The sequence below is a fragment of the Lacerta agilis genome, chromosome 3 (genome assembly GCF_009819535.1).
Source record: "Lacerta agilis isolate rLacAgi1 chromosome 3, rLacAgi1.pri, whole genome shotgun sequence".
NCBI classification, from domain to species: Eukaryota; Metazoa; Chordata; class Lepidosauria; order Squamata; family Lacertidae; genus Lacerta; species Lacerta agilis.
The window spans coordinates 75,711,115-75,728,270 of record NC_046314.1 but is presented as its reverse complement, the minus strand read 5'-3'; the positions used below and the strand labels follow the sequence as shown (position 1 = coordinate 75,728,270).

The following is a 17,156-nucleotide window of genomic DNA, read 5'->3' as shown; positions in this document are numbered from 1 at the left end:
ATAGCAAAGATATGAAAATTCATATTTATGCTAGCAGGATGGAATACTATATAGAATGATTTAAAAGCTTGTCATGGTGCTTACTTCAAAAAACATTTCAATAGAAGGCAAATTTTGTTTGTAATACACTGGGTTCGCAAATGAGAAAAGCGGCTCAGACTTCCAGCAGACAGGATGATTTGTGGCTGAGAGGTGGGCAATATAAAGTAGACTCTTGACCCTCATCCATCTAGGCTGGTTACATTAAGCCAGAACTGGCTGCCCATGTTTGTGTGATAACTGTGGAGGTTGTGGTGTTTTAACTTTGTGAAAGAAAGGCTCACTTGCTTTGGATTATCAGGTGGAAAACTACAGTGGTACCTCTGGTTAATTCGTTCCGGAGGTCCATTCTTAACCTGAAGCACCACTTTGGCTAATGGGACCTCCCGCTGCCACTGCGCCGCCAGAGCACAATTTCTGTTCTTAACCTGAAGCGTTATTTCTGGGTTAGCACAGTATGTAACTTGAAGCGTATGTAACCTGAAGTGCATGTAACCCAAGGTACCACTGTAATGCTCTCTTTCAAATTCTTCCCATTTGGTTACAGTTGCTCAGGTTCATATTTGCAACTCAACCTCAGGCTTTGTAAGATAAAGCAGACTTTCCGCATCCTTTCGTTGAATTTCAGGGTGTGCTTGTGGTGTGTAACTGCTTGGGTAGCCCTGCATTATTCCCTCATTTACGAGATAAAAAAGTGGACCTTGTTGATTCTCTTACTCAATATGAAGCATGCCCCCCAAAGGAAAAGCATCAACAAAAAAGGGAGCGCAGATAAAATTGGGGATATGACCACCCAACTCCCAATCCTATCTCAGAATTATTTCAGGTGTGTGTTCTGCTCCTTTGGATTAACATTGTGCAGGTGTGCCTGGCGTGCTCTGGTCCATGGGGTCACGAAGAGTCGCACCCAACTAAATGACTAAACAACAACAACAACAAAGGGATATGACTAGGGCCCTTTCTTTCACCAGTACTCTTATTTTATTTTTATTAAAATCTGATCAAGGAAATAGCAGGTTTGAGCTTTCTGACAGATGGAAAGGCAGGGATTTTATGGAAAACTACAATGGTGCCTAATTTTCTCCTTTCATCCATTTAGTTTTCCTTGTGCTTTCTATTTTGTGTGTGTGTGTGTGTGTTTGTATGTGTGTGTGTATGTTTATGTGTGTATATGAAAGAAAGGAGAAATAATGAAGGAAGAGTACACATGAGTAGCCAACAGTTGTGGGAGTCAGGCAGGTGAAAGATCAGAATGAGCTCAGGCATGCAAGAGAGGTTAAAAAAATGTAAAAGATTCCTTTGCTATGTACAAAGCAAGAAGAAGAACAAGCAAGTGTGGCAGAGAAATGCTATTGGGTGACAGAGAGAAGGCAGAATTGCTCAATACCTACTTTGCCTCCATCTTCACACAAAAGTGTACAACCCGGTGATAACAGAATAAACAATGCAAGGAGGGAGCTGAAGCCCAAGATAGGAAACGAGGTAGCAAGGGAACACCTAGCTACTTTAAATGATTTCAAATCTCCAGGGTCTGATGAGCTGCACCCAAGGGTACTAAAGGAGCTTGTGGATGTCATATCAGAGCCTCTGTCTTTGAGAATTCTTGGAGAACAGGTGAGGTCCCTGCAGACTGGAAGCAGGCAAATGTTGTCCCCAACTTCAAAGGGGGGGGGGGAGAAGACCCAGGTCACTACTGACTAGTGAGCTTGACATCAATAGCAGGAAAGGTTCTAGTACAGATAATTAAACAGTCTGTGAGCACTGAGAAAAGGATGCTATGATTACTATCTCTGAATGCATCTCTTGTTCTCTTACAATGGCAATGGCACCCACCTGAGAGGTGCTGGAACTCAGTTCTGGTGAGTTCTGGTTGAAAAATAGTCCCAGTTACAAGCTTGGTGGATCTGGGGAATGCTGTGGACATAGTTTATCGTGATTTCAGCAATGCTTTTGAGAATTCCCTCTAATATTCTTGTGGAGCAGCTGTTAAAATGTGGATGGGTGAGGTAACTGCTAGGTGCATTTGTAGCTGGTTGACTGACCGAACCCAAAGACTGCTCACTAATGATTCCTCATGAACTTGGGAAAGTGACAAGTTGGGTGCCACAGGGTTTTGTCCTGGGCCCATTGTTGTTCAACATCTTTATAAATGATTTGGATGAAGGTATTGAGGGGGTGTTCATCAAATTTTGCAGATGATACCAAACTGGGAGGAGTAGCCAATGCTGCTGAAGACAGAATCGGGATTCAAAGTGACACTAATAGATTGGAGAACTGGGCTCAAACTTAACAAAATGAACTTCAATGGGGACAAATGTAAGCTTTTAAATTTTGGCAGGAAGAATTAGTTGCACAAATATAAGATGAGGGACATCTGTATTGCCAGTACTACATGTAAAAAGAATCTAGGGGTCTTTGTAGACCACAAACTTAACATGAGTTAACAGTGTGATGCAGCAGCAAAAAAAGACTAATGCTATTCTAGGTTGCAGTAACAGAAGTATAGTGTCCAGATCAAGGCAAAACATAGTCCCACTTTGTTCTACCTCTGTCAGACCACACCTGGAGTACTGTGTCCAAGTTCAGAGCACCACAAGTTAAGAAGGATATTGACAAACTGCAATGTGTGCAGAGGAGGATGACCAAGATGATCAAGGGTCTGGAAACTGAGCCTTATGAGGAACAGTTGAGGGAATTGGGTATGTTTAACCTGGTAAAGAGGAGACTGAGAGGAGATGTGATATCCATCTCCAAATATTTAAAGGACTGCCACATATAGGATGGAGCAAGCTTGCTTTGTGCTGATGTGGATGCTAGGACCAAACCAACAGCTTCAAATTAAAAGAAAGTAGATTCCGACTAAACATCAGGAAGAACTTGCTGACAGTAAGAGCTGCTCGACAGTGGAACAGACTCCCACTAGAGGTGCTGGATTCTCCTTCCTTGGGAGTTTTAAAGCAGAGGTTAGATGGCCATCACTTGTGTATGAGCTAGCTGAAATTTATGCATAGAAGTGGGTTGGACTAGATGACCCTCTGGTTCCCTTCCAACTCTACTATACTGTGAATCTGTATAGTTTTTAGGTAAAATGTGACCAGGAAAACACCCTAGCGAGCATTTCCACTGGCTATTCCTGACAGAATACTGACAGCAGATTACATTATCCTGCATAAATCAGTACCCTTCACTGTTGCTAAATGATTCTGTGTATACACCTCAAGATTAGAGACAATATAATTCATGCTCATTTGTTTCTCATTGCTGTAAAGCATTCAGTGATAAAATGCAGTGTCTGGGACTCATCACATTTCCCCCCTACAGGTCTGAAACATAATTTTAGTTACAGTATAATAAAAGAATATATAAATAAGGAAACGTTGATGTTGATTGCACTGAGCAGGGTCCAGTGTGTATGTATAGATTGGAGGAAAGAATTTTAGCAGATGAAAAGAACACTCACTCATTTTGGAATGTACTAACTTCCTAAGACAATCAAGTTTCTCTTTTAGCTTTCTTTCAAACCTTTTTTGTTTTGTTTTACTCCTTCCCTTTTCTAATTTTTGACTGCATGGAGTATTTTAAAAGTTACCTGGTTGTAACTTTTTTCTTTCTTTCCATTCCCTTTCTTTGTGAAGGGCATGCTGGTTCAATAAATAAATAAATCCAAAACCAAACACATAAATGTTAAATTATTTAGATAGGAGTAAATTTAAAGTCTCACAAAACCACCACAAAAAGCCTTTCAGCATTTCTCACTTTAATATTAACTTACTTCTTGCCACTAGAAACCAACCTCTAAAAAATGGTACCAAACACTGAGGGACATTTTCAGCCCACATATTATACGGATGAGAGTTGGAATCCGCAACATCTGGAGGGTCACAGGTTGCTCATGCCTGGCAAAAGCAGACCAAAGTAGTTAATCAATCCAGAACTTTCAGTGACGGTCTCAACTCACTGAGATTACAGGTATTAAGTGAAATAGGCTAAACACAAGAGAGGAGAGGAATATAACTGGTACCAGTCAACATAAAAACTGGGATGGAAGAGGAAGAGGAGAGAGGAACTAGGCATCATATGATACACTCATTTTCTATCTTGAAGAAGAGATTATCTGTACGATTAATCACAACCCATCCTTCTAAACGAAAAAAGACTTTTTGCTCATTTCAGTGATATTAACAAGATCCATCCCATAGCATAGACACTGACCATAATAATGAATCCTGTGAAAGTCAAAGGGATTTAAGCATCTCCAGCATTCAAGGGTTGCTCGCTGAAAACTACCAGTTGCTTGGTAAGAGTCCCCAGTCACAGGTTCATTTCATTTTTTTATTTGTATGCCACTTTTCCACAGTTAAAGAAACAATGCTCAAGGCGGCATTGCTCAATGCTCAAGGTTTTTTTTTTAAAAAAACAATTGTATTCAGAATAAGAAATCTAAAGTTATTGGAAAAAATATGCTTTCCCAAATATTCAAAAGGCAGACAAATGCTTATGCTCTAAATATAGGATGTGCATTTGTATAAAAATATTCTGTTTTTAAAGTGCTTCTGCATTCTTTTAGCTGTTTGTCTTGGGTTTCCACCTTTCAAAAATGTTAATTTTTGTGTTTCAAGATACATGACAGCTTCTCTTCTAATTTTTCAAGTTATCAAGATTACCTAAGAATTACTTAGAGAGCAACATAACACTTTTGATTGAATGCTTTTATGAGATAAGAAAATGTATGGCAAACACAGTGGTGCCAGGCCTGTGTACTTTCAACTGCACAGGTATGCAGGAGAGTGTATATATTTCAGAGAGCTGCTTATAAGTTAGGTTATAAGGACACCATGAACACGGTTCTCTGCTTTTATGAAAAATCTTAATCTAGAAATAGCATTAAAAAATGTCTTTAAAAAAAAGTATACAGACATTCAATTCTGTGGAGGGCAAGAACCTGAATTTTTCAAAAATTCACTGCCAAGGTTTGCGGGACTTGACAAAGGTAAATGATGGCTGACAAATTTCTAACCCAAAAAACAAAACTAAAATAAAATGACTAATTCTTATTTATTTCTACACTTTAAATTATGTACTATGGTGGGTCTTTTTTTCTTTCTTTAAAGAGAAATTACATGAAAACAAACACCACCCTTCTCTGCAGATTTGAGACATCTAATTTGATCTGCAACACAGGTTATGGGCTTGCACTCCCTGTAAAGAAAGAGGTTCTTGGTCCGGGGGCACTACTTGATCCAAGTTGGTCAATGGAGGCTCAAGTGTCCCTGGTGTCACAGAGTGCTTTTGGCCAGGTATGGCCATTCCTGAACAGAGACCGATTGGCCACAGTAATCCATTACCTGATAACCTCCTGACTGGATTGCTGTAGTACACTGTACATAGGACTGCCGTTTAAGATTAACTTGTAAGCTGCAGCTAGTGCAAAATGCAGTCAATACATTTCCATTCAGAATTCAAGGTACTAGAACTCCATCACTTCTGAAATTTGACTGGTGCCTAATCTTTTAGTGCTTAGACACTAGCTTAAACATGGCAAATCATTAAGGCTTTGGGAGATTGTTAATGCTCAGTTAGAATCTGTTTTGCAGTTTTATGGCAATCCGTAATGTGAATTTTATCTGATCTTTTTTGTTGCAGGTTGTTATTTTACATTATTTTATTGTTCCCCATCCTGAGATATTTGAATAAAGGGTGGGTTATACTTTTTTAAAGTGTACTTTTTGATACAAGTAGGCTCCTCTTCTATAAATAATAAATGATACTGCTTCATTTTGCAGAATTATGATGAACACTGGCAATATCCATACAAGGGAGATGCTAACAGATGCAATTACAACCATTCTATTGTAAAGGCAGAACGAAAGACCAATGACCATTATGTTTAGAGATTGGTGAAGGTCATGTAAGAACAACTTCTTCTTCTTCTTCTTCTTCTTCTTCTTCTTCTTCTTCTTCTTCTTCTTCTTCTTCTTCTTCTTCTTCTTCCTCTTCTTTTTAATTTTACCCTGCTTTTATACCACTGGGTCCCCAAGGCTGCTAAAATACTTTTTAAGATGCAGTAGAAAAAGATCAAAGCAATTTAAAAAATGCACTTAAATATGAGTAATCACAGTACAGAGTTACTAGTAGCATTGATATCTAGTCTCTGCATGCATGAAGAAGAGGAAGGAAGAGTTTCATGGGGTACTATGTCATGCCCACTAGTCCATAGCAATAATGTTACAATGATATAGATTTTAATTCAAATGCTATAAAATAGGAGGTATTTTTAGTATAAACATTTCCAATGCAGGCATCTTGAGTAAACAAGCTTATATAAATCCAAAGACATAAGTTACTGATTAAATCAGCCAAAACTTCATACACCTATACAGTTTGTTTATAAAATTTGTGCAAGTTAAATTTTTAGAGAACAAATACATTTTGTTTGAGTCAGTGTGTCGCCTTCTTGTCTGGGGAAAGGGAGGAAAAAAATGAGTCCAGTGTTGTAATCCTTTCAGAATAAAATGTTTAAATGCAAACATGATTACCATTGTAGACTGTTTAATCTAGAGAGATTATATTGCAGTTCTATTTTTGAGAGTTTTGTTGATATGACCATACAGAGCCCTTTAGTGCTTATCTTAATTATTTAGATAAGTTTTATTTCAGTTTGGCAAGTGATAAAAACATGGGTGAAGAAAACAGGTCACTCTCAGACTGGCATGTACCTTTCTGAAACAAAAGTGTCCAGATGAGCACAGTTCTACCAAATCTGCCTGTTAATGGGTTTCTAAGTAAAATAAGATTTAATGCCTTTTCAAAGCATCTCAGTTCATTTTAAAACAAATTTGATTCAATACTTTTTGGTGGCAAGGAAGATCTGCCATAAAGACCACCTGCCATTTTTGACAGCATTGACGGTTGCGGCTTGGCAGGAGAGTTGGGGAAAGTTTCCTGTCCACATGGCCATCTGGTGCTTTCATTGACCAGTCGCGGGGGCTGATGGGATTTTCCTCCGGAAAATTATGATTTCCCTCCAGATCTTATGATGTATATGGTTGTGACTTTTTGATGTTTAGCTTATTATGACTACTTTTTTTGTAGTTACTAATTTTTTATATGTTGTAAGCTACCTTCAGCACAGTTTTAACTTTGCAAAGACAGCATACAAATACAATAATTGATTGATCCCCTCAAAGTTGGGAGGCCTCTGGGGCAGCACCCATGAAGCTCAAAGGACTGCCACTGCAGACATACAAGCTGTTTGAAAAGATAACACATGAAACATCATTAAAATATTTTCTAAGATACTAGTAGTAAAAAGAAGAAGAAGAGTTTGGATTTGATATCCTGCTTTATCACTACCCGAAGGAGTCTCAAAGCAGCTAAGATTCTCCTTTCCCTTCCTCCCCCACAACAAACATTCTGTGAGGTGAGTGGGGCTGAGAGACTTCAGAGAAGTGTGACTAGCCCAAGGTCACCCAGCAGCTGCATGTGGAGGAGCGGAGACGCGAACCCGGTTCCCCAGATTACGAGTCTACCACTCTTAACCACTACACCACACTGGCTTAAGGTGAAGCCTATTCTGATTCTCAGTTATTTGCAAAAGTTATTCCCCAGATACATGAACTAGTGATGTGAAAAGTGGATCTAGGTGTAAAAAAGAGGGGGGGGGGGGTCCTTCAACTGCTATTTAACATTGGGGACAAAATATATATTCCACTGCAAACATTCTTAAGGGCATCGACAACCCAGCAGTAGAAAATGACTATGGCAAAAGGGGTAGCAATTGCACAAAGAAAAGAGGATGGAGGAGTTGAAAATGATCCTCACAAATATATAAAACATGGAAGGAGTTGTAAGCATGATATTCATGCTACCATTACGGAACAATTGCCTAATGACACAACTGGCAAGCACTGCATTGTAGTACCATTTATGAGGCCATGATGAATGCCTACACAGTTCCTGTCCTCTGGAGTTTAGGCACGATGCATGACTGAGTCAGCTAATTGAGCTATTTCAATTCTGCTATTACATAGGAATGCTGCTAGCCTACTCTCTGCTACTTTGCACTTTCACTTCCAATTAAGTCTTTTAACATGATTATGTGAACAACCAAGTGGTAACAAGACTAACATATCAAACACCATTCCTTCATAAGTTCAACATGAGCAGAACAATCCAAAAGGGAAGAAGGCAGGAAGAAATGAATGTAGATGAACAGCCATGCTGGGTGTATGGCAGCAGGGCGGAAGGGAGGAGGAAGCCATGTTTTAACTTCCTTCCTTCCCACCCACTTTCTGGTATCCTCCTCTTTTTTACTTTGAATGACTTCCCCTCCGATTTGTTTTCAAAGGGAGGGAAAATACACTCTGTGACTGGCACAAACAGGTCCTGTGCTATCATTATGCCAACTAGGCAGCTGATTAGGGTGCAGACCTTTGAGGTGCAGAGTTTTATACCAATTAGTTTTTGTGATATTATAAATTTCTGATGTTTTTATTTATTTTTATTTTGTAGTTTGCATAATTTTACAAGACATCTGTTTTTGAACATGAAGATGGCACGTAGCTTGCCTAGGTTGCAAAATAACCTGGCCCTGGCCTTGGGCATATATTTCCCCCCATTTCAGGGATGTGTTCAGGGAATGGAAAGTTTCTGGATCTTTTGGAGCCTTCAGCCAATGTGTCCTGGCATGTCCTCTTCTCTTTTGACATCAACTGATGTCAGAGCCCTGAGATGAGTAAGGCAAGGATCACAGAGCCAGGATGGGCTGTATGAGGTTGAATACACTCCCCTTTGAGTTTGGAAATCTCCTTCCGCCCTTGGAGGAGGAGGAGGAGATCCAAAACATAATACAGCCCCTGGGGCACCCTCCCAGGGAGCATAGGACTGCCGCTTAAGAGCATTACAATACAATATTTCAGCCCAAAACTAAACAATGAAATTGCCATCAAATGTAGGCTGATCTTATACAGAAGTGTTGCTAGAAAATTAACCCCATTTTACAACCAGCACATAAATCCAGTTTTCTAGTGTGTTGATTTATTACAATATGAAGAACTACAACGTTTTCCCTTATTATTCCAGAATATTAATTGAGAACAGGCTTAGAACTCCTACATTTTAATTAGTTCAAATTGTACCACATGATGCCTGAGCAAATTAGAAAAGCAGACTCCTTTCCTAATGAAATAATGCATTGGAGATACTTGTAAACACTAATCATGCCATGTGGGAAATGTCTTGAAACAAATGGTTTGGCTGCATGGGCTTGTCTGTATTTTACTGTTTAATCTGGTCATTCTACATGGAAGCAGACTGTGTTCTGGGACCTTGTGATCTTCCCTTTTCATATATGCCAGATTCACTCATCACTCTCATGGGAGCATTTGAATAATAAAACAGCTTTGGGATTAGAGAAACATTATTCCATTTCTACAAGGGTTTTGTCAGGATACTGCTTCTTGAGCATGGTGGAGCAGAGACAGGCCATATTTTGAAGAGCAAAAAGGAGGACACATTTGCCAACTACTTTTAACTATGGATTGCTATGACGACTCTAGCCATGAAAAAGAGGATGTGTCCTGGAAAAAGAGGACACATGGGAACCCTATAACCTGAACCACGATTCCATTATTACTTATTACTAATGTCAGACAACAGTTTTTCATGGACTAGGAAGTGGTATGATTGACAGAGGCAACAGTAATTCATGTGTAAACCATGGCTAGACAGGTTTTTGAAGCAGTTCCATGAAGTGAATTTACCACAAGCGACAACAGCTCTATCGTACCACTTTCACTTCTCTGAAAAACATTAATTCATCTCCAGACAAAGTAATTTCAATCTTTCCTATTCTGTAATGGATCCCTGTCAAAAATGTTACCAATTCTGATCAAAGCACCAGAAAGCCCACTGACATCAACCAATCTAAAGTGTGGGTTTATACTAAATAATAGAAAATGTATACCTAGAGGAGCTTTACCAATCATTACCAGGTGCATTGTGCTTCATATCATTGGCTGTTGAAGGTGGAAGCGAAAAGCATGACTAGGCCATATTTTACACCATGTTAGAATTATCAGGAAGAAGAGAGAGGGAAATATGGGTTTAAACATAGTTAAGTTCTTTAAAAAGAAAATGATACTTTGTTTTTATTCTAAAGCCCTGCACTAGGTAATTAGAGATCTTACCAGTTTGCAATTATCTGGTTCAGAAAATAAATTTGTCCAACTTTTAATACTCAGATGAATTACAAATTCTGGGTATATTTCCCCCAATTATTCTTAGGTTCAGAATATGAAACCAGATTCTTCATGTGCTCAGTGTTCACGTTGACCAAGCTGCTTTAGATGTGCAAAAAAGTTATTGAATGTAAACTCCTTAGTTTAGATCAACGGTTGTCAACGTGGTCCCTACCACCCACTAGTGGGTGTTTCAGGATTCTAGGTGGGCGGTAGGGGGTTCTATGGCACAAGCTGAATCCTCCTTCCATTGAGCACTGGTGGACGGTAAGTAAATTTTACCATCAAGAAATATGCATTAATGGGTGTTAGGTGTAAAAAGGTTGACCACCCCTGGTCTAGATGGACTGCAATTTAAAGAGTATTGCAATACAATATTTCAGCCCAAACTTTCAAGTGCTATGAAACTGCATGAATGACCAAGTCAGGTCACACAGAAATGCAACTCTCACAGACTGTTGCGAACCACACGACCAGATCACCTGACCAAGAAATCTTGCTCTTTGGCGAGTATCTTCTCTGTATTTGAGTGAATTCTCTTAACTGTCTCTTCTCTCTCTGTGTGTGTGTGCTTCCAGGTATGTTTGTTTTGGCCTGAAGCAGTTGGATTCACAAGTGGTCTTCCACCATGTTAGCTTCCCAAAGGGCAACACGATAAGGCACGTGCACACAGCACCATAAATATGCATTTAACATTGTGAGCCACAAAGGAACTCTCAGAAACAGTCAAGTGTTCCCTGAGATGTTCATTAAGGAAATTTGCAAATGCAATTCTCAATCTAGGCAAGGAGAATTTCCACACTCCTGTTACTAACTTAGGGTGTGTGTGTGTGTGTGTGTGTGTGTGGAAATAAGATTTATTGTAGTGCGTACCATGGTGGATTGTGAATAGTAGCTCAGCTTAATTTATTGCTGAGATATGGAATGTCTTACTATACTTTTGGATTTTATGTTGGATTTTAGAAGTCAATGTATATATATTGCAGTTTTTTATATTATGATTAGGTAGAAAGAAATAGAGAAGCAATCTCCAATGCAAGGCTAAAACTTCTTTCAATCATAAATTATGTCACAAGTTTAACCAAAAGAACCCTGCCTGCACTTTTTATTACTACAAAACAATGGGTGTCAAACCAAAAGGAGCAGTAGAGACGCCATAATGATATTGTCCAGATGGAACAGTAATGATAATAGTAACAGTTCACTCAGGAAATATTACTTCTCAAAATATGCATGGTTGGAAAATGCAATAACCTTGATCCTGTCACAGCATGAATAGCTGAAACAATGACAGAAGCTAACACAGCATTTAATAATACTTTTCCATGCATCTATTATTATTCAAGAGACAATTCTGCTCTGACATCCGCTTCCACATGGAAGAGAGACACCGAGCAAAATTTTGTTGTGGAAAGAAGTGTGACATTCATCATTATTTTATTTGGCAGGGGAGGGGGAGGATTTCAATTATGTGTGGTTCATTAAAAATAATAATAATAACATTACCATGTTATTCAGTGCTGAAATAATTAATTCATTATGATCAGTACTCCCATGAGCCCCGGGGAGACGTATTGGCAGGGCTGGCCATGAGCATGGAGAAATGGGGCAATAGTCCAGAACTAGATCATGGGGAGGGGTCCAGTGGCCTAGGAGGTGCTGATCTAGATGATGAAGAGGAAGCAAGCAGGCTGCCAGGAGTGAGCCCCTTCCTGATGGCGGGATGCCATATCTATGTCGCAGTAAGAATTGCACGTGAGAGCAGAAACCGTAAGCAAAGGAAAGTGCCGGTGCTGGAACACAATAGGACGACAACAGGGAAGGAGAAAAAATATTCCATGCGGAATGACATTGGATTAATCCCCTTGCAAAATTAATGGTTGGAATATACAAATGCGATAGTAAGTCATAAAAGCCAGTGGCTGTGAACATGAAGGATCACGATCCGAATTATTGTCTAAGGATTAATTAAGAACTACTGCAGGACTTAGACCATTATTCCTTGAACCCCAGAACAAGGGAAGTCACCAAATTATGTATAATTCAGCATTGGTTTTTTAAAATTTTATTGTAATTTGGAATTGTTAACGTTTTATTGGACTGTTAAAATAGAAAATTAATAAAAAATATATATTAAAAGAAAAGAAGTGAGCCCCTCCCTTAGTGACAGCTGATACCCTGGTCATTGTGGCAGAGAACACCAACTTGTCTCTGCTGCTGCTTCCCGTCCACAAAGTTTTCTCTTAGTAGTGATCATCGCAAGAAATTCCAGCCACCTCATATTTGCTTATTTCTGTCCTCCCAATATTGTAGCAATACTTGAAGTGCTGCCCTGGGGTTTCCAAATGAAACTATTCTCCCCACCACCATATAAACAAACAGATTCTTTACTAACAAAGTCACATAATTAATTCCATTCATGTCATTCCTTTGAATTGGAGTAGGAAGATACGAGTGTTCCCCCTCCCTCTGAATCTTCAGATAGACTTGGTTCTTCTAATTTTGGTCAGAGGAACTCAGGCAATTTCAGAGTTAATCCAAGGCGATCTTTTGAGTGTTCACTCCACCAAGCAAACTGGTGAATGATGTTAATTAGATCTGGATCAGGATCTTTTCTCAATCTTTATTTCGTTTAATTATTATAACATGGAATATATGCTCTAAGGCAGTGTTTTTCAACCACTGTTCCGCGGCACACTAGTGTGCCGCGAGATGTTGCCTGGTGTGCCGTGGGAAAAATTGAAAAATTACTTTATATATAGTCAATATAGGCACAGAGTTAATTTTTTTAACATTTTCTAATGGTGGTGTGCCTCGTGATTTTTTTCATTAAACAAGTGTGCCTTTGCCCAAAAAAGGTTGAAAAACACTGCTCTAAGGTATACAAAATATACAGTGTAAATTATTACATTAATAAAATTCCCGTTTTTCATTCTGTATCTATCTCATTCTATTATTGTGACTTCCCTCCACCACAGCACAACATCCATTGATATATCTTGAACTTGTCATTGTGTTGTATATATTAGTTGCTTTGGCCCCCAGAACAATCTTTTGGCCCTCAGAACAATATTTTTTCCACTCCTTTACGAACTTAGTCCATGCATTTCAATAAATTTATTTTGGAACAATGTCTTGTCATATATTCTTCTAAGCAGTTTCATTCCTTCTTAAGTTTTTGATTCGACTGAAATCTAATGGCTGCTGTCATTTTAGCCAACTCTTTGAATTCAAAGCTATGGTTTTCCCAGTACAGTCGTACCTCGTGTTGCATTTGCTGCGGGTTGCGAACGACGTGGGTTACGAACACAGCAAACCTGGCAGTGTTTACTTCCGTGTTTCGCCGCTTGTGATATTGCGCTTCCACGCATGCGTGATATCGCCATCAGGTTACAGACTCTTCGGGGTGTGAACGGCACCCCGGAACAGAACAGGTACGTAACCCCGAGGTACCACTGTAGCGATGTACGGAAGTGAGAGCTGGACCATCAAGAAGGCTGATTGCCGAAGAATTGATGATTCTGAATTATGGTGCTGGAGGAGACTCTTGAGAGTCCCATGGACTGCAAGAAGATCAAACCTATCCATCCTTAAAGAAATCAGCCCTGAGTGCTCACTAGAAGGACAGATCCTGAAGTTGAGGCTCCAATACTTTGGCCACCTCATGAAAAGAGAAGACTCCCTGGAAAAGACCCTGATGTTGGGAAAGATTGAGGGCACAAGGAGAAGGGGACGACAGAAGACGAGATGGTTGGACAGTGTTCTCGAAGCTACCAACATGAGTCTGACCAAACTGTGGGAGGCGGTGGAAGACAGGAGTGCCTGGCGTGCTCTGGTCCATGGGGTCACGAAGAGTCAGACACGACTAAACGACTAAACAACAACAAATGAATTCACATAATTTGTTTAACCAATCCTCTATTGAGGGGACATTGTCTTTTCTCTCGCATCCCAGGAAAGGAAAGGAGGAGAGAATCTGCCAGTTTTAGCACTAAAATGGTTTATAGGGATTTTTTTCTTGATTAAGTAGTTTGGAGCAAATGAAAATTAGAAGCTGATTTATACTGTGCAAAGATACGTAGAAAGGTAGGCATGTCTTCTGGACGTTCAGTTTTCAGCCTACTATCTGCACACCTTTCAATATTCATCACAAACTCTGCTCACTCTTAGTGTATTATGACTCATTGAACTCCTTGTATCACCACAGAATTATGTCTAACAGTTTCGAAAAATGTTAGCTCCTCATAAATACACATACTTCAAGAAAACGAACTGAGTACGGAGCACAAATGAGGGGAAATATAAAAATACTGCAAGAGACTTTGTAGGATAGAACAATTACATGCACTTAATCCTAATAGGATAAAAGGTTAAGCACAGTATTGCTTGACCCCTTCAGCGACTGACATTCATGCCATATTATTGTTAGCGTTGCATGTTAAGCAAGCAAATTTTCAATCAACTTGTGTTGGCTTTACCACAGACCCAGATGTTAGGCGGACTCCTTTGTTCATAAGGTTCTCATTATTAACTCAAACCAAGCTGAATATTTGACTGAAGGAAAGGACCATATCATTGTTTTCAGATTTCATTCTATGACTTAACTGAACTACATCTGCCAGCTTTAGAAATACCAAGTACTTCTTGGCGCCAGCACTGGCGCCTCAATCTGTGACTACCAGCCTAAATGCTTCAGCTTGAGGAAGTTTAGTAACCATGAAAATAACTTAGCAAAAGCTTAAGTTGTGATTAAAAGTTACTCAGAAATTGATGGTGCACACCAGCATTTGTCCTGTGCGCAATTGATTCCACAAAATAGAGCAAATGGAATTCACAATTAAAACAGGTAGGCTAGAAAAGTCAGAAAGATGTTTTCATGATTTATGAAGTCTGCAATATACTTGAAACCATATTTATTTAATAGGTAAGCTGGCACTATAAAGCTCCATTCCATCTGCTTTAAATCTATTATAAGGACTTAGGAGGCATGAAGAACACTGCAAGTATAAATATAGCTCCACTTTTCACCTTTTTGCAAAGCCATCCTTTAATGTAAATAGGGAAGGAGGAATTACAGCCACCCAAAAGATGTCTGCTGATATAAAACTTTCAAGGTTGTGCTACCAGTAAGTCTTCAGAAAGTATTATTGCAAAACACAATGTACTTTATAAGGAAAATGAGAATTTGAGTTTAAAAAAAGTGCTCATAGTTAAAGGCACCAAGTGTTTAAACTGCAGTGATACTTATTGTAAATTGGAATCAACAATGTTTTTTTCCCTAAACAGGCAGGAAAGAAGAGTATTCAGCATTCTCGAAACCTCTGCATAACAGAATGAAGTGCCTAAGCTCTCATTCAGTTCACTGAGGTCCACATAGGAAACATATGAGACCTTAGATTTCAATTTCAGGCTGTAGGCTGATACAGTATTCAGTCAGTTCTCCATATTTTTACTGACAGACAGCAGAGGTATCATTCACAAAGAACGCTGGCCATTATTTTCAATAGGAAAAGATAAAGCCATTTCATGGAATAAAATCTATATAATAAAAGTTTGTTTCATTTACCGTGCTGTATATCTTTCATGTCTAAATGAAGACTGGACATTAATATCCCAACTGCTTGCGATCTTTTGTTGCTTAATAACTTGACAACCTGCCAAAGAAAAGAAAATGTTGTTACTTCCCAGCAAGTTGTTTTTTTCATGCCATAAATCATAAACCCAGTACCCACAAACTATATTTTACTTGTTAAAAAGCCCCAAACTGTTTGATAAAATTATTGTAAATGATTAAATTCAAAGTACAGTGGACCTTCCGGATACGAATTAAATTCGTTCCGGGGATCCATCCACAACCCGAAAAGTCCATAGGCAGAGGTGCCGCTTCTGTACATGCATGCATGACGAAACCCGGAAGTATACACTTCTGGGTTTGCCACGTTCGTAACCCGGAAGTTACGTATCAACAACTAGAAGGTCCACTGTATGCCTCACACCTTTTCAGCCTTTGCAAGGAGGAATCTTGCCCCACCCCACCCCCAACCCAGAAGCATGTGCACTTTTAGCTTCATATTTTCATCCATGTTAGAGCCTTTGTAAAATAGGCTGTCAAATATATTTGATTTTGCTTCCAAAACCACACAACTATTTCCAGATTAGATGTAAGATAAAACTGTGGGAATATTTCTATAGTTGCTTTATTCGGCAGTATATAAAAAAGCAAAATAACCATGCACATATTGGGATGCTCTATGATCAAATCAAGGAAAAACAAAGAAACAGATACGGCATTTTAAAAAAGTAAGAATAATCTGCGGAAGAAAGTTTCTTTGATCTTGGCAGGATAAGAATTAGGAACATATATTCCAGTTCAACACTTCCTTTTCCCATTTTTTAGAATAAAAAGTGTATTTTTTTAAAAAAAGAAAGGTAGCTTTATTTAAGTCACATTTAATTAAAAAATACACTCCAGAATCCAATGTCGTAAACCTTAATCTATCTAGTAGGTATCAGAAAGACTCTTTGGACACATTTCAGCCATCAAAATTAAGAAGTGTTAGATCCAACAAGTCTTCTTTGGGAAGATTTAAGCATGCGGTTGAAATCAACGTGACAGAACTCTGCATTATCAGGCATAAGAGGTAGGCGTATACAGTATAAAACTATTCTGTGTAACCTGAAGTACAGAGTCTAAAAAGAATATATGCACATTAATAATATGCTGGCTAAGAGAAAAAAGAAAGAGAAAAAACTGACACAAGGAAATGTGAAGTCAGGCCTAAAGGCTGAATTGGCAGTGGAAGATTCATGATTGGATTTCCTGGGTCTTTTTTTTTTAAGGTACATGCAGCCATGGGAATGGATGTGGGGATGCAGATC

General features: G+C 39.0%; 1 protein-coding gene across 2 annotated transcripts in view; it reads right to left on the bottom strand.

The window, feature by feature from the left end:
- FMN2 (formin 2) overlaps window positions 1–17,156 on the bottom strand; it is a 154,752-nt gene that overhangs the window by 55,536 nt on the left and 82,060 nt on the right. For both annotated transcript variants that reach the window (XM_033144343.1, XM_033144344.1), the window contains one exon: window positions 15,844–15,931. In XM_033144343.1, coding sequence (XP_033000234.1) covers window positions 15,844–15,931 — 88 coding nt within the window. The remainder of the gene's footprint in view (window positions 1–15,843; window positions 15,932–17,156) is intronic.